Source organism: Platichthys flesus, chromosome 16, assembly GCF_949316205.1.
Source record: "Platichthys flesus chromosome 16, fPlaFle2.1, whole genome shotgun sequence".
NCBI classification, from domain to species: Eukaryota; Metazoa; Chordata; class Actinopteri; order Pleuronectiformes; family Pleuronectidae; genus Platichthys; species Platichthys flesus.
In genome coordinates, this window is record NC_084960.1 from 16,403,076 (window position 1) to 16,423,358 (window position 20,283).

Genomic DNA, 20,283 nt, shown 5'->3' on the forward strand with positions numbered 1-20,283 from the left:
TTCAGACGGGTGTACCAGGGTCAGTTGCTGCTTTATGAGACACCTCCTCTACACACACACACACACTCATACATTTTCACTATGATGTAATTCAGACTTGTAAAATGTCTAATTCAGACTTGTAAAATGAATTCTGAGCCATGTTCATTTAGATGACTGACATATTTTTCCTTCAAATTCAATGAGTTAATGGCAAGCCAGGATCTCAGGCCTTTTTTTTAATATAACACTTTCTCTCCCCTCCCCAAATTACCAATTTCTATGTACAACCCCCAAACAATGGTATCTAGACATGTCATACCACTGTCTCATTTCCAGCCAGAAGGCTTGTTTCTTTTAGACTGTAAGTAAACATGGACAACACATCTCCACTTCCTGTTGTACAAGTATGTAGCCAAAGAAGACTAAATATCTTGGATACAGGGGTTGCTATCTAGGGCTGTTTTCAATGGGAGCCAGCCTGTGAAATAGAAAAATGCACCTACCAGAAACATAAACAAACATCAGTGTATAAGAACAACCTAAAATGACAAACTGTGTCTTAGACGTGTCATTTTTCTGTTTAGTTTACTTCAAGTCCCATCCACTTACACGGAGGAGGCGAGGTTCAAAACCTATACCTAATTGAGCCACCAGTGGGTGATCAAGATACTTTGGCCTGACTTTTGGGAGGCTGTCTTGTCATCCATACAGGTTGTCCCCTCTTAGCACACATACATAAAACACACATCGTCCTGCTGAACGAGCCTCGGTTTTTTGTCTCACAAATCGACTCGCTTTGTTTATCGGCTTCTGCAGCAGATATAAATACTTTTACACACACCCACACACACACAAACACACTCACACACACTAGCAGCAAGAGTATGTTGGACCCCTCGAATCAATGCTTTTAGCCCGGCGGTGTAGAAAGGTGTAGTGTGTTCTCTTTACCTAAAACATGGCTCTGTTATTGCAAACCTGTGTTTCCCTCTCAGGAATACTGTGACTATACTATGACCTATAAAGATGCTGTGACTCTCAATATTTTGCCTGATGTCTTCACACGGAGAGATGACTGGTTTATAAAAGAGTAAAAGTACCATGTGGGGTTTGCTGAGGTTTGATAAATTGTCATTTTGAGCTAAAAGCACAGATTCTCATTGTGTTCATGCTCGAATATCTGTATAATCCGTAAGAGTGTAATGTGTGTTTCTGGCTTCGATAATCCACTTACAGACACACACTCATGTAGATATTGCAGTACTGAACAGGCCTTTAGGATATTTTTGGATTGTGGCTCCCAGTGGTTGATTACAACGTGTTATCACCATTTTACAACAGCAGGCAGAGGCCATAGTTTTAGCAGAGCACACAGGATTTCATGTCTGACAACTCTGCATTTATTTTGTAAAGGGTTCACGGCGGCTGATGCAAATATCTTGCAGACCCTTCCTAATAATAGGTTGTTAAAATCCTTAAAATAATCCAGTCAGATACTAAAGAAAACCTGTGTTTTGTTGTAACTGCTCAAAACTTGTGTTTTGCCAATTGGGAGTCAGTCACAGCCACCAATTATGTTTAATGGCATCAAATAACTAATCAAAACCAAACTTATCAGAGACATGAGAACTTGAACAAAAATCTGTTCAATAAGAATTATACCTAAAATTACAGAAATCATTGTATTCAATGTCGACTTTTTATTTCGATCTATGTCCCATCCAATGGGTTTGGAGGAGGCGGATTTATAATCTATGGTGCAGCCATCCACCAGAAGATGAAATCTTGAAACTAGAGATTGACACCATACAATCATTGCAAATGTTTACTGAGGTTATAAATCAAGTGACAAGTAGTCATTTTGTGACTTCTGCAGAAACGGACTTCTTTTAATACCAGTGGAGTCGACCTCTGCTGGTCATTCGAGAGAATACACGTTTAAGGCACTTCCGTATTGGCTTTACTTTCCAATCCAAGTATACATTTTTTCACACAGTCTATTATAATAACTGACAAACATAAAATTGTTCAAGGACTAAATGTGTGTTAGAGACACGCAGTGAAACATGGTGATTTGTTCCCCCTAGGGTTCGTATTTTATTCATCAGGACTTGATGCATCCAAGTATAAGTTCATTCGGTTTTGGCACCTTTAAAGATTTCATTTTCAAATTGAACAACACATTAAAAATCAAAAAGAACCAAATGAATGACTAAGGCTGTGTGAGTTTTAAAAATAAAATACATACATACATATATTTATATATTTATAAAGAAATCAACCAAACCATTTAAAAAAGCAGTTTTTGTCAGAGTAGAATGTTTGGTTTGTCTCACAAGAGCAATAAGAGAAAATGAACCAAATAAAAAAAAAAAATAAGAAAGTACACATGAAAACATTAATACTTAAAACTTTATCGTTTTTTGCTTTTTTCCCCTTACAATTATTAATCTTTAAAACGTAAGTTTCTCAAGAGCAGATTTGCTGTAATTTTATCGCATGCATTTAATTTCTGAACTTGTGAGTCACTTAGCTTTTCTCGTACTATTTCATATTTAAGTTGTTTTTATTTTTGTTCGACGTCCACTTCTTTTCCTTCCCCTCTGCTCCTTCCTTTTTATTCTGCAGAAGTCGTATTTGGAGTCTTTGCTTTTTGAACTCTGACCCCTTTAGTTGTTTGTTCTTTCTGATGAGGGGTTCAATACTCCCATTACGACCCTCCCCCCGAAAAAGAAGGCGAACAGGGACTGAGAAAAAGACGAGAAGGTTCTGTTAACAGAAAAGATATTATTCTACCGTTCATTTTCAGCGTCTTTCACTGGCGGCGTCAGTCGCTGTGTACTGCTGCGACTGAAAGGCCCTTTGCTGGTTCTCAACCTTCAAATGAACAGATACTAAAGAGTCTTTTCTCGTGTTATCAACAGCACTTGGTTTAGTTATAACTTTTTTTTTTCATTTTTTTGCTTCGGTAAAGTCTGTAACTCTTGATTAATAACGTAATAATTTATTTATAAAAAGTAATACATATATATATAGTACCTTTGTTAGAGATTACAGATTGGGCTATTTCGTACTGAATCCCAAACTGTAACAATTCACAGTTTTAATGCAAAACATGAACAAATTAGATAATAAATAAAAGAGGTGACGGGCTGGCTTAGGGGGAGCTTGACCTGTTGCTCCAAACAAACTGTGGAGCAAAAATGTCAAACCAAAGGGCAATGAAATCATGAAATCAACTCCCCCCTCCTCCCCTCTCTCGCTTTCAGTGCCCTCATGAAAGCACCCTGTGCAGAAAAATTACACAACTCACTCTCTCGGTACGAACCTGGCTCACGCTTCTGCTATTCCACCCAGGAACTCAGCAGACCTGTTGAAACTCTCTCAACAATGCTAATGGAAAAGTCATGCACCTGAACAAAAAGAACAAATGTCTATAAACATGGAAATCCATCTTCTCCAGGGGCGTACTGCACCCACAGGGGTTCCCGTGTCTCCTGGTCTCCACTCTTTGCCGGGCCGGCCTGGCCTGTGTCAACTCCCTCATACCGGCGTGGTGCGGCGGTTCGCTGTGTTGGTGTTGCTCGAGTCTTTCAGGTCCTTCTGGATGCAGTTGTGGACCTGCAGGAAGTTGTGGTCCCTCTCGGAGTTGTAGGTAGCGGTTGGCGTGCCAGAGGACTTGAGAGTGTCCCGGGGCAGCGTGTACATGGAGATCTCCGTGGATGGCAGCGCGCTAAAGCCCTTGAGGCCCACCGGCGAGTTGTCGCGGGAGTGGGATGGGTCTGTGGAGCGGGAGGAAGAGCGCGAGCGACGTCTGTAGCGGTAGCGGTAGCTGGGGATCCGCGTTATGGCTGAGCCTTGGAGGTAGTCGGCTGCGCGCTCCCCTATTCGGAGCTGCCGATGACGGTCGATGAACATGTGCACGGCCAAGACGCCAACCATCTCAGCCATGATGAAGGAGAGGGCCCCGAAGTAGAAGGACCAGCCGTAAGAATAGCTGTTCTTCTTCGAGTCACTTTTTGAAGGGTCCCCCGAGTTGGCTGATATGTACACGATGATCCCGATGATGTTGCTCAGACCTAAGAGGATGGGGGATGCAGCATGGGCAAGGGAGGAGTGAATTATGGGTAATGAGTTGAAGAAAAGAGGAAAGAGAAACAAAAAGTTTAATTCAGGATGAGCTAGTTATTCTCGGTGTATGATTAATTTAATGTGCAGAATCATACCACATATGTTTAATATGCTGATTCACTGTGAACTATCAGGTCCATGCTGAACTGACTCCTCATCTTTGCCCTTTCAGTGAGAAACAGGCTCTCGACGAAGATCATTCATTGCGTCGAAAGCCTGTGTATTATTAATCCATATATACAGAAAATACTTTCACTCATTAGTTTAGTCGCACACAGAGAAATGGTTGACATGATAAATCCGCCAAGATGGATCGCAGGGAAACAGTGTCAGAGAGATTGTATTTTTAGAGATGGGTCCCAGTGGGTGACTTTCAGCCCAGCAACAGGACGGAGAGGAAAGAAAGGAGCGTCTTCACTTGACATCTTAGTTTAGTCCAATTCCAGTATGCCAACATGAAGAAGGCGAAATATATGGCCTATACTGCAGCTTGCCACCAGGGGGTGATCCAGATGATTTGGTTTCACTTTGGGGGAGCTGATATGTTGTCCATCTTTATATTCAGTCAATGGTTGGTGCACCTCCTATTGGATCTACAGGTGGGATGTGTGGCTGAGGGGTAGAGCGTTCTTTCTCCAACCAGAATGTCAGCAGTTCGATCCCAGTCTTTCCCTTCTGCATGCAAGAGTGTCCTTGGCAAGATACTGAAGCACTGCGGCTCCCTGGTGACCTTGTGTATTCAGCTTTAAGTAAAGGCTTAGATCTTTTATTAAGGTGATGGTGTTTGACGCCACTGTTCTTGGACCATAGCAAGGCTTTTTTTGTGCAGCCGTGCACTTTGGAGGCTATAGTTTCAATACACAGCTGCTCAAAGAAGTTCTTGCCCATTGAATTGATGCCTGGCCTTCTGTATTTCTTTGTAGGAGTTTGACTCACCTGCAGACACAAAGAAGATCCCTGCGCTGAGGATGATGTTGTGGCGTGACTTGTAGAACTCACTGGCAGCTATACACAGGCCTCCCATGAAGAGCAGGATGACACTGAGGATGGGGAAGATGCTGGAGGCTCGCACAGCACCTGGAAATCAGTGGAGGAGGAAAAAAGGGAAGGGGGGATGGAGGTGAGGGAAGGGAAGGTAGGGGTGTGATTGGGACAGCAGAGAAATAGAGGAAACAAAGACAGAAAAGCACATTAGAATCCATTTCAGCATCTGCTCCTCGTGTGTGAACACATCCCAATCAACACCCTATCAGGCCTGTGAAAGACTCCATCAACACTGTCTAGTGAGTGTGTGTCCCCACAGTGAGCCTGTTATCCAACCTTATGCAATCACGCTGCTTGACTCTCCCTCCCTCTCTCCGCACACTTCTCCGCAGACCTCCGAGCGAACTGCCTCGCTGCTTTATGTGAACGGCAGTCAACAAAAGGGCTACGGGGCTCTGGCATGTATACGAGCCATGCTGCAGTGCAGAGGCATGTCCTTGAAAAGCAAACGGCGTCCTTGCAGCTAATTAATAAGAAGCAAAAAAAAAACTGGAAACAGAATATGAAGTCACGTTAGCAGTCAAGACAGGGTCAAAAGGGGGAGATAAGTGGTTGGGTACAATGAAGTCATGCTGGAGTCAGAGAACTGTTTGCAGAGGAAGTCTCTCAAACCCGTCCTTTATTTTCTTCTGTCACCTCCTGCCATCCTTTAGCCTCTGACTTTACCTCCCCCCTCTCTCCTGTTTAACATGCACGCTTAAACTTTCAGCCTTGGTACATTCTTCACCACTTCACCTCATTTCCCATATGGCTGCCGCATCAGCACTTCTCCCAGCTTCTACCCTAAGTATTAAAGCCGGGTGGCTCCGTGCTGAACTTGGGCCACCTGCACCTCAACAGGGACCCGCCAGGGCTCCTGGAGGCCCATCTGCCTCCTGCTGCCATTCACCACTCTGCTCCCCGTATACCTTTCTCCCTGTCAGGGATCCACTTATCCTCAACCCCCCTGCACCCTGAGGTGACATGACGGTCAGCCACCTCAGTGGGGGAAGCCGCCCTGAGAGTGGCGAGTGGTGGTCATGGCTGACTGGGCGCTCATTGCTCACCGACCGCTGGGTGGTAACCACGGGGACAACCAGCACCTGATAAGGCTCCTTTGGCTGAGTGCTGTTGCAGCTCATATCCATTGCCTGCCAAATAATGTGCCACACCCAGCTCTGATGAAAATAAGCTTTTAAAGTTTCATTAATGAAACACCGGCAGAGTGGTTCTCCATCACTTTGCTTTGTGACGCCTTAAAATGCAGCAACAACTACTTGGGACACCTTGTCAGATGTTAAATACATCAGTGACTTTTCAGCTCATTCAAATTCCACCAGGGTTCTTTTATTTGTATATTTTTTTATAACCTATCAAGTATTTCATTATAATAAGGCACAAAAATTCGGAGGACATTGGGCAATTGCAGGGGTACACCCTGGACAGGTCACCAGCAAACATCCATTCACACCAATGGGCGATCGAGAATCTGTAATTAACTTAACCTGCATGTCTTTGGACTGTGGGAGGAGGCCGGAGTGTTGTTTTTTTCAGTTAGAGAGCAGGACTTCTTGACTTCCTGTTCAGTTTTTGTAATGCTGCCACTCAAAACCCTGCTTGTGCTTACGTTTCGTGCTCTCCAAGCTTCAGCTCTTCTCCTCTCCCTTGCTCTGCTTCTGTGCTCGTGTGAAACTACGTCTACTCTCGGATTTCTCCTTGTCGTGTACTCCTCAACCAATAAAAAGTAAAAAGTAGAAATAAACACTGGATAGAGTCGAGGTAGCTAATTCCTGCCTGTACTTGACCAATCCCGAGTCAGTCTTAGCTGTCAATCATGTTTTACCTCGTTTTTATATAATCAAATAACTCATTAAAACCAGAGTTATCAGAAACATGTACCGTTGAACATACATCAGTGTGATAAGAACTACCTAAAATAACAGGCACCCTCTTTAAGAGAAATTCATTGATTCATTCATTGATTCATTGATTCTGTTAAATGTTTGTATTGTGTAAAGTTTAATAAACCATCTGGGCTCTAAAAGCCACTCAAGTTAAGTTTTTTTTAAATATTTCTATGTAAATGTTATGTCGTCAGGACAGCAGTGATTAGAAATATTGTCAATATTCACATATTCTTTAAATTATCTATTCTTTGTTTTCTTACTGTGTAAAAAACCCTTAAACTTGAATCAGCCACACAAAAAGACAAAATACGTTTTAAGATATCAAGAAAATATCCGCAGCTCTAAGTCTGAGTTTGAGAACGTCACACATCATTAGTGAGCACCTTTTATGAATGTGCTTTTGACCTGACCCGTGTAATGTCTGTGCTCAATGGCCCGCCTGTATTCATCATATCATCATTCAACATCACCATGTGCTTATCTCTTTCTTTAACCTTGCCTGAAACTGCCCGTCCACTGAACTCCGTTCTGTATGATGGAGACGACTTGAGCACCGTTATTCACCTCACTTCCATTTTTCTTCCATCTGTCCGTCTCTCGTCTGCTGCACGCGGTCATCTCGTCGTCTTTGTCAACCACCAAACGTCCCCCGTCTCATCGTCTGTTTGTTCCCCCATCTCTCGCCCACTTATTTCACACTCAGTCCAAGTGCAAGACAATTTGAAAGATAAAGTGTTGTTTCGCCCTCTCTCTCCCCTCTGTCTTTCTCTGTGATACTCCCCCCCTTCTCCCACATGTCTCCTTGCTCCACCACAGGGGATTGTTGGGTTTAGGGTTACTGGTGCGGCGGGTTGATTAAATATTAAGTTGTCCTGAGAGCTGACCCTTCTCCAGTGTCCTGCTCTAAATGCATCACTCTTCCACCCCCCCCCCCCCCCCCCCCGCCACTCCCCGTTAACCATGAAGGTATTGACTTGCTCGTTCACAGAACATTACCTGAGAGAGGGTACCATGGCTTTTTTTTCATCCATCAGCTTCATTCGCAGAGACAAAAGGATAGAGGGCCAGCTAAATTCGATGATTGCTGACAATTTGTCTGTTTTATAGTGTATCAGCCTTAGGTGACAAGTTGCAGGAAACCTCAGAGAGGCAGACAAACGTAGAGAGAAGAGGATATAAACTGCACTCATCTAGACAAAGATCTGATCACACTGACGTGATTTAGCCTCTTCACTTCAATTAGCATCTGACAACCTGTCATTTTATTTTTAAATGATGTCACGCAGACAAAAAGTTAACCCTGTAAACATGTTGAATTTGGTCTTTTTAGTTTCTGAAGCTGTTGCTGCCAAGTCTTGACATTATCAACAGAAACTTCATTTGAGCCTCATTATAGGCTGTGACATGTGGCTTGGATTTAAATCTTCTGGAAAACAGCGAGAAGGTTTGTGATGTTGAAGGTTTGTGATGTTGGAGCTTTCTAGGATTCAAGAGAATCCAGCTCATTTGCATGGCCTCCAAGGATCGGCTGGCCGACAGTGTTTCTCCTTCTCCAGTCCTGCATTCTCTGTATGTAGTCCCTGAGTTGGGACTGCGGTTTTCTGCCTCAAGGTGCCCCTGGGTTTGGCTGACCATGCTCTACCTCATAAGAAAAAGCTGAACTCCCTGCACATTTTTCATGCCAGGATGCCCTCTGTTCTCCTGCATAATACTGAGTGTGGCCACACAGTGCATGCATGACGCTGTCTCCCAGCAGCTTGTTGCCTGCAGTGAGGGCCAACCACCGGGATTGCCGGGGGAAGATGTGGCAACAACTCTGCCTCAGGGCACTGGAACTGCTTCTATCTGAGAGGCCACTTATTTAAAGTCAATCCTCCCTCACCACTTTCTGGAGGTTTCACGTCTTCATTTTCGTTAAGGATCTGCACAGCCCCTGTCAGCGCATCGGATCCTGCCTGGGGGGGTGTTTAAGCACAGCAGCGCCCCCGGGGGGGAGCCAGACAGAGAGAGAGGCTGACAGACAGACAGGGACGAGTCTATGCTGTGGACGGGTTAGTGCAGACAAAAGTCCATGATACACCATGTTAAATAGGACTGCACAGGGCGAGACACATATATTGATTTGTTGATATACTGAATGGATGTTTGACCTTCTAGTAAACATTAGCTTTAGGCCACCTCTGACATATTGAAGGTTTCAAACTGGACTCACATAAAACCCTACAACAATAAAAGTGATTATCTTTTTGTTCATACCTGTCCAGTAGCTCACATGAAATATATTAAATATAATTTCAGTCAAAGGCTAAACAAAACCTTTAAACACTCAATTTAAGGTGCAAATTTGTCTTGCAGAATGTGATAATTTAAAATACATTTGTTTAAAGGACTGAATCAAAGTTAAAGTGTTTAGTATTTTCCATCGGAAGAAAATAAGCTATAATAGTCAAAAAATTATAGGAACAAAAATATAGATACAGGACCTTCGTGCCCTTCATACGTCAAAAAAACAAATAATCCCAGCACTTCTTAACACTGTCGGTTAATCTTTGCAATTTGTCCAAATAAAATAAAGACAGAAGGCTGCATTTGCACACATGTTGGTCAAATTATAGTTGCTGCCACGGTTGAAATAGCATTAAGTTAAAGTATTTACATAACAATGGACTCTATCTTAAGTAATGGTAAAGTATTTGGGGCAAAATGTACCTTTTACTGATATATTATTTTTTGTGTATATGTTCATTGTTATTACTGATGCATGATTACTGATGAAAAAGTTATTTTTTTAGACAGTTTTGATTTGAACTATGTTTTATGATAAATGACAGGCTTCTTTAGAATTTGGGCTTGAAAAAAAGCTGCATGTGGTAATTTGTGCACATTTAGTAAAAGACGGTAATGGCATTGACCTCATATCATCACCTTCCCAAACCAACCGTGACGCTCATTTGCGGTTCATCTGTTTATCGGGGCGGCCTGGTGAGCAGAGATCATCTCAGCCAGGGTGACATTGTTCTGACGGAGGCCTCTTGGGAGAGAGAGAGAACGGTGGTGACTCTCCTCTGTGGTAAAACGCTGTCAATCTGCGGCTGCAAGAAAACAACGACCCCATCCAAAGGAAAGATTTGACCTCCGTGCTAATAGCCGAAGACGGTGGCGTCCTCTGTGGCGTCTTGTGTTTCTGAAGCTCTGGCCTCGGCCCACATGAAAGGATGCACTCAGGAGCACTGTGATTAGCACTGAGGTTGCCATTTTGATTTGGGTGGAGGTCACGATCACACAGAGCAGCGAATCTTCAGTTTTTTCTTCCCATGACACACGCATGAGAATCGCTGCTTTCAGACATGCACCGGGCTCCACAGTTCTTCCGTTTTTTATTGATGACTTCTAACACGTGACTGACGCAAAAATAAAAAATAAAAAAATATCTCCCGGTGAAAAAGCGGTGACACACGTGGAACATACCGACAAAGTTGTCCAGAGAGTTTGTGGTGATAAGAGTCGGTACCGGTGTCTGTGTGTTAAGAAAAGCCTGTGATCTACACAGCAAAGTTAATACGTTACTTTCTGCCTCTGTCTGTTGCACATGGCTGCTCCACCAGGCGCCTGAATAATGCAATGGATCTGTTGCTTTTGTAAACGCGTCCTGCTGCATTGTGCATGTGTGAAAGTAAAAGTCTGGGTAAACTCTGTATCCCATTCTCATTATTTTACCCACAGGTCATGACTGAAAATGACTTATGACATCGAGTCTAAGACCGTTTCAGGGGCTGAACATCCATTCACTGTACACTCAGCAGTGATGGCTATTAACACACTTTATCATGTTTATGTTTTCTGCTGATGACTTTTGAATTAAAACAGTTGTGAATCATCTTTATTATAATAGATTTTTTGCTTTGCCCTTCTGCGGATAGCCAAAGGCTGAGCAGCCATTACTGAGCTTGGAAGAACATTGAAAAACCAAAAAAACAAGAAGAAACGTTTTGATGACGTCTCTTCTGATTATAAGCGTCAGATGTTAGCATATCCTGCTAAGTTAGCCTGTAAGACAAATTGCATGTGATTAGCTAGCTCAAGGACATGTCCCCACAGGCAGTGTCTTGCTCTGCCTGGCCTGCTGGTGCAGGCTGCACCGGGATAGGAGATGGTTAGCCCTGCCACCCTGCCGTCCTGCCAGCATGCGTGCCAACCTGTTCACAGGCTGAAAGCAGATACTGTGTGTACTGTATTGATCGGCACAGCTGCAGCTCAGGCTGGTGTCCGAGCGCTGACACTCTTCAATGCCGGTTGACAAACAACTTAATGAGACGCAGCAGCCATGCAGGCCCTTAGCTGCTCGGCTTCTTCTGTGTCTCCCCTCATGCAACTGAATGGTAAATAGTCGCAAAATTAAAGGCATCTGAGCATCGGAATCAGTTCCATACACGTCGAAATGAAACTCACATTGACTGGCAGTTGCTTTAATTTCCCAAAACAAACACAGGAGACAATCCACCAAACTCTGAAATACAACAAACTTGGATCATTTCATATTTATATTATGAAGTCAAATATAAGTCAGTGAGTCTTTATGGATATATTGCAGTCCAGATCTACATTGTCTATACATTCATGGTGACTTATTAATATTAAGTATACGATTAACTTGTAAACTCTGCACGATGATAATTAAGTCACCATTATCAAATTTATAGTTCGATTAATCAAGATCAATTTGTAAAAATTTGTTTTCACTTTGACACTGAGGTATCCTTTTCTGTCGTATTCAAATTGAAAGTACCTCAAAACTACACTTGAGTAAATGTACTTTTTTCACTACTGCGATGAGACACATTTTTTCTCGAGAAACTGTATTGTCACTTTCATGCAGAGGACACCTGGTGCTTGGTACCATGCACACACAAACACAACACACATGTACAGTGCATGTGAACATACATGTGAATTAAAATGCACACTCCCCTCTTTGCATCTTCTGACCTTTCTATTTCACTCTCTTTCATTGACAGGGTTTAGGGTAAATTAGCATTGGCTCTTAATCAGCCTCCCCCAGCCATGAATGTGCTGACTTGGAGGACAGGGTCATGCTAATCAGGTGCCTCAACTCACAGGAACATTGATTTAGCACTACAAACGCGTCTTAATCCCCTCTACACCTCCTCTTCCTCCTCCTCTTCTTCCTCAATACTGAGCCCTTGCGACGTCCTCGTCCAGGTTCGTTGCCCCATGATGCATCACACATCCACAAATAACAAGAAAGAAAAAAAAAAATTGGTGGCGGTTGCTGATTGTGTTAAAATACACAGTGTGAAACAAGGTGTGTCGAGAAAGGAAATTAGCTTTGGTGGCTAATTTGCAAGGATGCTTACGCGGCTCCCGTTCTATGGCTAAAAGCTTATGGGTGATGACAACTAACCTTGCAGGCAGAATGTAATTTGACTTGAATTGATTGGTGAATAAATGCAGGTTTCACTCTCTGGCATGTATTAACTGGCCCATGAGTAAAAGCTGAGAAGTTCTGATGTGACGTTTAACACACCTCTGGGAATTCATCGACTTATTTTCGTCCCATTATCCAGATTCTCCCTGTTTTGGGCAATTTATCCATTTTCCAACTATCATCATCGTGATGACATTCGGATTTCAGCCATGACAAAGTGCTTAATTGATTGATCATTCAACAGAAAACTAACAATCACAACTATTTTGATCATTGAAAATTTCACAAATTCTTTTTTAAGCAGAAGTGCCAAAAAATGTTACTATTTCTGACTAAAACTTACAGAGGTAACAATATTGACTAGATGTATTCATTATTATATCCAACAGTGTATATAACAGTAAGGACATCAACCAGATTAAGACAATGATCTGAGTAAAGTGCTGCCATATAAATGTAATTTTCTGATTCCCTTCATCTTATTTAGGTTATAATCACAATAAGTAATAAAGACATGTGGAGCATTATGTCTCTGGTCGACATGTCTACGTCTTAAATCACATAATGATGTCCTGTTGCAGTTTGTGACATCAACAAATGACAGTTACTAACATCTTGACAACACATGCCCAGGGCTAGAGTGTAAACAAGTACGTAACGTTGATATGAGTCATAATGACACTGTTGGATGGAATATTGGATATAATGGAAAATTCTATCAGCAATATCGTCATCAAAATGTTTTATTCAGAAAAGGGTTAATTAGGGTCAGAATATTAGTCCATGTAAACATAGTCACTACTTGCTACAGGTCTGATTGTTCTGACTGTGACTCATCAAACATGAATACATTCCCTCCTGCAGCATAATCCACTGTCACAACCATCCAACACAGTCAATGGATGTTTGACCTTCTAGTAAACATTAGCTTTAGGCCACCTCTGACATATTGAAGGTTTCAAACTGGACTCACATAAAACCCTACAACAATAAAAGTGATTATCTTTTTGTTCATACCTGTCCAGTAGCTCACATGAAATATATTAAATATAATTTCAGTCAAAGGCTAAACAAAACCTTTAAACACTCAATTTAAGGTGCAAATTTGTCTTGCAGAATGTGATAATTTAAAATACATTTGTTTAAAGGACTGAATCAAAGTTAAAGTGTTTAGTATTTTCCATCGGAAGAAAATAAGCTATAATAGTCAAAAAATTATAGGAACAAAAATATAGATACAGGACCTTCGTGCCCTTCATACGTCAAAAAAACAAATAATCCCAGCACTTCTTAACACTGTCGGTTAATCTTTGCAATTTGTCCAAATAAAATAAAGACAGAAGGCTGCATTTGCACACATGTTGGTCAAATTATAGTTGCTGCCACGGTTGAAATAGCATTAAGTTAAAGTATTTACATAACAATGGACTCTATCTTAAGTAATGGTAAAGTATTTGGGGCAAAATGTACCTTTTACTGATATATTATTTTTTGTGTATATGTTCATTGTTATTACTGATGCATGATTACTGATGAAAAAGTTATTTTTTTAGACAGTTTTGATTTGAACTATGTTTTATGATAAATGACAGGCTTCTTTAGAATTTGGGCTTGAAAAAAAGCTGCATGTGGTAATTTGTGCACATTTAGTAAAAGACGGTAATGGCATTGACCTCATATCATCACCTTCCCAAACCAACCGTGACGCTCATTTGCGGTTCATCTGTTTATCGGGGCGGCCTGGTGAGCAGAGATCATCTCAGCCAGGGTGACATTGTTCTGACGGAGGCCTCTTGGGAGAGAGAGAGAACGGTGGTGACTCTCCTCTGTGGTAAAACGCTGTCAATCTGCGGCTGCAAGAAAACAACGACCCCATCCAAAGGAAAGATTTGACCTCCGTGCTAATAGCCGAAGACGGTGGCGTCCTCTGTGGCGTCTTGTGTTTCTGAAGCTCTGGCCTCGGCCCACATGAAAGGATGCACTCAGGAGCACTGTGATTAGCACTGAGGTTGCCATTTTGATTTGGGTGGAGGTCACGATCACACAGAGCAGCGAATCTTCAGTTTTTTCTTCCCATGACACACGCATGAGAATCGCTGCTTTCAGACATGCACCGGGCTCCACAGTTCTTCCGTTTTTTATTGATGACTTCTAACACGTGACTGACGCAAAAATAAAAAATAAAAAAATATCTCCCGGTGAAAAAGCGGTGACACACGTGGAACATACCGACAAAGTTGTCCAGAGAGTTTGTGGTGATAAGAGTCGGTACCGGTGTCTGTGTGTTAAGAAAAGCCTGTGATCTACACAGCAAAGTTAATACGTTACTTTCTGCCTCTGTCTGTTGCACATGGCTGCTCCACCAGGCGCCTGAATAATGCAATGGATCTGTTGCTTTTGTAAACGCGTCCTGCTGCATTGTGCATGTGTGAAAGTAAAAGTCTGGGTAAACTCTGTATCCCATTCTCATTATTTTACCCACAGGTCATGACTGAAAATGACTTATGACATCGAGTCTAAGACCGTTTCAGGGGCTGAACATCCATTCACTGTACACTCAGCAGTGATGGCTATTAACACACTTTATCATGTTTATGTTTTCTGCTGATGACTTTTGAATTAAAACAGTTGTGAATCATCTTTATTATAATAGATTTTTTGCTTTGCCCTTCTGCGGATAGCCAAAGGCTGAGCAGCCATTACTGAGCTTGGAAGAACATTGAAAAACCAAAAAAACAAGAAGAAACGTTTTGATGACGTCTCTTCTGATTATAAGCGTCAGATGTTAGCATATCCTGCTAAGTTAGCCTGTAAGACAAATTGCATGTGATTAGCTAGCTCAAGGACATGTCCCCACAGGCAGTGTCTTGCTCTGCCTGGCCTGCTGGTGCAGGCTGCACCGGGATAGGAGATGGTTAGCCCTGCCACCCTGCCGTCCTGCCAGCATGCGTGCCAACCTGTTCACAGGCTGAAAGCAGATACTGTGTGTACTGTATTGATCGGCACAGCTGCAGCTCAGGCTGGTGTCCGAGCGCTGACACTCTTCAATGCCGGTTGACAAACAACTTAATGAGACGCAGCAGCCATGCAGGCCCTTAGCTGCTCGGCTTCTTCTGTGTCTCCCCTCATGCAACTGAATGGTAAATAGTCGCAATATTAAAGGCATCTGAGCATCGGAATCAGTTCCATACACGTCGAAATGAAACTCACATTGACTGGCAGTTGCTTTAATTTCCCAAAACAAACACAGGAGACAATCCACCAAACTCTGAAATACAACAAACTTGGATCATTTCATATTTATATTATGAAGTCAAATATAAGTCAGTGAGTCTTTATGGATATATTGCAGTCCAGATCTACATTGTCTATACATTCATGGTGACTTATTAATATTAAGTATACGATTAACTTGTAAACTCTGCACGATGATAATTAAGTCACCATTATCAAATTTATAGTTCGATTAATCAAGATCAATTTGTAAAAATTTGTTTTCACTTTGACACTGAGGTATCCTTTTCTGTCGTATTCAAATTGAAAGTACCTCAAAACTACACTTGAGTAAATGTACTTTTTTCACTACTGCGATGAGACACATTTTTTCTCGAGAAACTGTATTGTCACTTTCATGCAGAGGACACCTGGTGCTTGGTACCATGCACACACAAACACAACACACATGTACAGTGCATGTGAACATACATGTGAATTAAAATGCACACTCCCCTCTTTGCATCTTCTGACCTTTCTATTTCACTCTCTTTCATTGACAGGGTTTAGGGTAAATTAGCATTGGCTCTTAATCAGCCTCCCCCAGCCATGAATGTGCTGACTTGGAGGACAGGGTCATGCTAATCAGGTGCCTCAACTCACAGGAACATTGATTTAGCACTACAAACGCGTCTTAATCCCCTCTACACCTCCTCTTCCTCCTCCTCTTCTTCCTCAATACTGAGCCCTTGCGACGTCCTCGTCCAGGTTCGTTGCCCCATGATGCATCACACATCCACAAATAACAAGAAAGAAAAAAAAAAATTGGTGGCGGTTGCTGATTGTGTTAAAATACACAGTGTGAAACAAGGTGTGTCGAGAAAGGAAATTAGCTTTGGTGGCTAATTTGCAAGGATGCTTACGCGGCTCCCGTTCTATGGCTAAAAGCTTATGGGTGATGACAACTAACCTTGCAGGCAGAATGTAATTTGACTTGAATTGATTGGTGAATAAATGCAGGTTTCACTCTCTGGCATGTATTAACTGGCCCATGAGTAAAAGCTGAGAAGTTCTGATGTGACGTTTAACACACCTCTGGGAATTCATCGACTTATTTTCGTCCCATTATCCAGATTCTCCCTGTTTTGGGCAATTTATCCATTTTCCAACTATCATCATCGTGATGACATTCGGATTTCAGCCATGACAAAGTGCTTAATTGATTGATCATTCAACAGAAAACTAACAATCACAACTATTTTGATCATTGAAAATTTCACAAATTCTTTTTTAAGCAGAAGTGCCAAAAAATGTTACTATTTCTGACTAAAACTTACAGAGGTAACAATATTGACTAGATGTATTCATTATTATATCCAACAGTGTATATAACAGTAAGGACATCAACCAGATTAAGACAATGATCTGAGTAAAGTGCTGCCATATAAATGTAATTTTCTGATTCCCTTCATCTTATTTAGGTTATAATCACAATAAGTAATAAAGACATGTGGAGCATTATGTCTCTGGTCGACATGTCTACGTCTTAAATCACATAATGATGTCCTGTTGCAGTTTGTGACATCAACAAATGACAGTTACTAACATCTTGACAACACATGCCCAGGGCTAGAGTGTAAACAAGTACGTAACGTTGATATGAGTCATAATGACACTGTTGGATGGAATATTGGATATAATGGAAAATTCTATCAGCAATATCGTCATCAAAATGTTTTATTCAGAAAAGGGTTAATTAGGGTCAGAATATTAGTCCATGTAAACATAGTCACTACTTGCTACAGGTCTGATTGTTCTGACTGTGACTCATCAAACATGAATACATTCCCTCCTGCAGCATAATCCACTGTCACAACCATCCAACACAGTCCCAATCTGACACAAAATCCATTTATAATGAACATCTTTGACAGCAGGCTAGAAAAAGTTTAAGCAGAATTCTTGAATACCTTCTTAGACTTATTTTATTTTGCACCAGTGCTCTTCTGGGCATTTCAGGACTCTGGGGACTGAAAAGCCTCACATGATTTGCACATGTAAACTGCTGCTGTCAGGATCCAGTGCTCCCTCACGGAGTTCTGCTCGTCTTAACGTAACATTTCACTCTCAAACACTTTGCTTCACTGAAATCACATCACATGACAGACACGCTCAGACAATTAAAGTTCCCTCAACACAACACATTTCAATTACCGTAATTACCCTCCACTCCACTGCTGATGCTTAAAAAGCCCACTCTTGACCCAGATGTTTTAGCTAATTATAGACCCATATGAAACCTTCCCTTCATTTCCAAAATCCATGAAAAAGCTGTGGCTAACCAGCTCTGCGATAACTTAGATAGTAATGGCTTGTTGTGGGAGTTTCCGTCGGGATTTCGATTCCGTCACAGCACAGAAATGGCGCTGTTAAAAGTGGCTGATGACCTTTTCATGGCATCAGATAATGAATTTATACTGGTCCTGTTGGATCTTATTGCAGCATTTGACACCATTTGAATGGAAAAACATGTAGGTATTAAAGGAACGGCATTGGGCTTGTCTAAGTCGTATTTATAAAATAGATTTTGATTTGTTGATGCTAACAATGACTCCTCCAGGCACACACAAGTGTTTTTGGACAGTTACTTTTCCCCATATAAATGCATCCTTTAGGCAACATCATCAGAAAGCACCACTTTCACATTCATTGTGACTCCGATGACACCCAACTGTACATATCTATGAAGCCTTTTGAATCGAATCACTTAGTTAAACATCAGCAATGTGTCAAGATCGTTAAGGCCTGGATGACCCAAAACTTTTTGCTTCTGAACTAAAATAGTTGTACTTTGACCTAAACACCTCAGAGAAACATTGCCTGACCAGATAGTCACATTGGACGATATCAGCTTGGCCCCAAGCTCCACTGTGATATATGGATATATGTTTGAACAGGACATTTCATTTGACCTACATATAAAACAAGTCTCCAGGACAACTTTAATTCCTCCTGAGCAATATAATGAGAATTAGGAACATCCTGTCTCAGAAGGATACTTAGAAACTAGTCCATGCATTTGTTACCGCTATACTGGATTACTGTAATTCTTTATTTTCAGGATGTCCCCAGTAAGTCTCTGAAAAGCCTCTAGTTGGTCCAAAATGCTGCTGGAGTGCTGAAAGGAGCTAGAACCAGAGATCATATTACTCCTGTCTTAGCTTCTCTGCATTGGCTGGCTGTAAAATTTCAGAATAGACCAGATCCTGCTCCTCACGTACGAAGCCCTTAGCAATCAAGCCCCTTCATATATCAATGTTGTCATTACACTGTATTGTCCAAATAGATCACTTTGCTACCAAAATACAGGCTCACTTGTGGTTCTAGAATGGGAGGTAGAGCCTTCAGCTACCAGGCTCCTCTCCTGTGGAACCAGCTCCCACTCTGGGCTCAGGAGTCAGACACCATTTCTACATCTAAGGTTTGACTTAAACGTTCCTTTTTGATAAAGCCTATGGTTAGTTCTGGATCAGGTAAGTCCTTAACCATCCCTTAGTTATTTTGCTAAAGGTCTAGACTGCTGGGGGAACTCCCATCATGCACTGAGCATCTCTCTCTCTCTCTCTCTCTCTCTCTCTCTCTCTCACAATGACAATTATTATTATAAGTGTTTATTATTATGGTAATAACTGGTGCTGCTTTCATCAATAACATCTTTATATCTCTAAATATCACTCTTATTGTTTTCACATTGCACTGCCCACACTAAGTCAGCTTCTGCTGCAGGGTTCTTCCAGTTAATGAGGAGTGCTTGCTCAACTGTTGGGTGTCTCTCAAATGTTAAGGTCTCGACCTTACTATGTAAAGTGCCTTAGGAATATGTATATTATGATTAAGCGAGATACAAATAATATTGAAATTCAATTGATGTCCCAAAAGATAACACATGGGATCTTCATGACAGCACTTAGCAGAGCGTAGCTTGGCCAAAATCACATGTCAGCAGGGAAGAGAAATTCAACACTGAGCTGCTCTAAAGCAGGTCTCCACCTACACTGATATGAGTTATTAAGATAGGATCGTTACATGATTAAGTCTAATTGAGACGCAGCGGATTCTGTTGGCCCAATAAGCATGAAGCATGCTTGTACCAAGATATAATATCAGGTCATTGGCTGTTGTGGAGGCATCCAGGAAAATCCCTTGTTACACCCCAAGATTGAGCGTGTGTGCGTTGTTGTATTTTGAGAAATTTGTGTGCGTGTCATTGTGGGGTTAAAAAATATCTAAGAAATTTAATTTGATGAAATAAACCAAACTCGGAAGAAGAAGAATCTGATGCAATTTATGAAAAAGGACATTGCTGCCAAGATCTGGAACACAACAAATTTGATGAAGCACTTGAATCGTGCATGGAATGAATTTGAGAGCAGAAAGCTCTACTGTGATCGGCTGTAAGAAGAACGGACCACAGCCACCTTCCCTCTAGCGTCAATCTAACGTTACAGAGCCTCCTTTAAAATCTCAACAGCCAAGAACTCATTCTTTATCGGACCCGATAAGCCAATGCTAACTTTTTTG

The 20,283-nt window shown here is 41.7% G+C and overlaps 1 protein-coding gene across 1 annotated transcript in view; it reads right to left on the minus strand.

The window, feature by feature from the left end:
• Nucleotides 1–2,052: 2,052 nt before the first annotated feature.
• The window catches only part of cacng2a (calcium channel, voltage-dependent, gamma subunit 2a), a 58,359-nt gene continuing 40,128 nt past the window's right edge, over nt 2,053–20,283 (minus strand). Inside the window, exons 3-4 of the mRNA XM_062408993.1 lie at nt 5,050–5,190; nt 2,053–4,061 (exon numbers count right to left, since the gene is read on the minus strand). Coding sequence (XP_062264977.1) covers nt 3,526–4,061; nt 5,050–5,190 — 677 coding nt within the window. The 3' untranslated portion in view covers nt 2,053–3,525. The remainder of the gene's footprint in view (nt 4,062–5,049; nt 5,191–20,283) is intronic.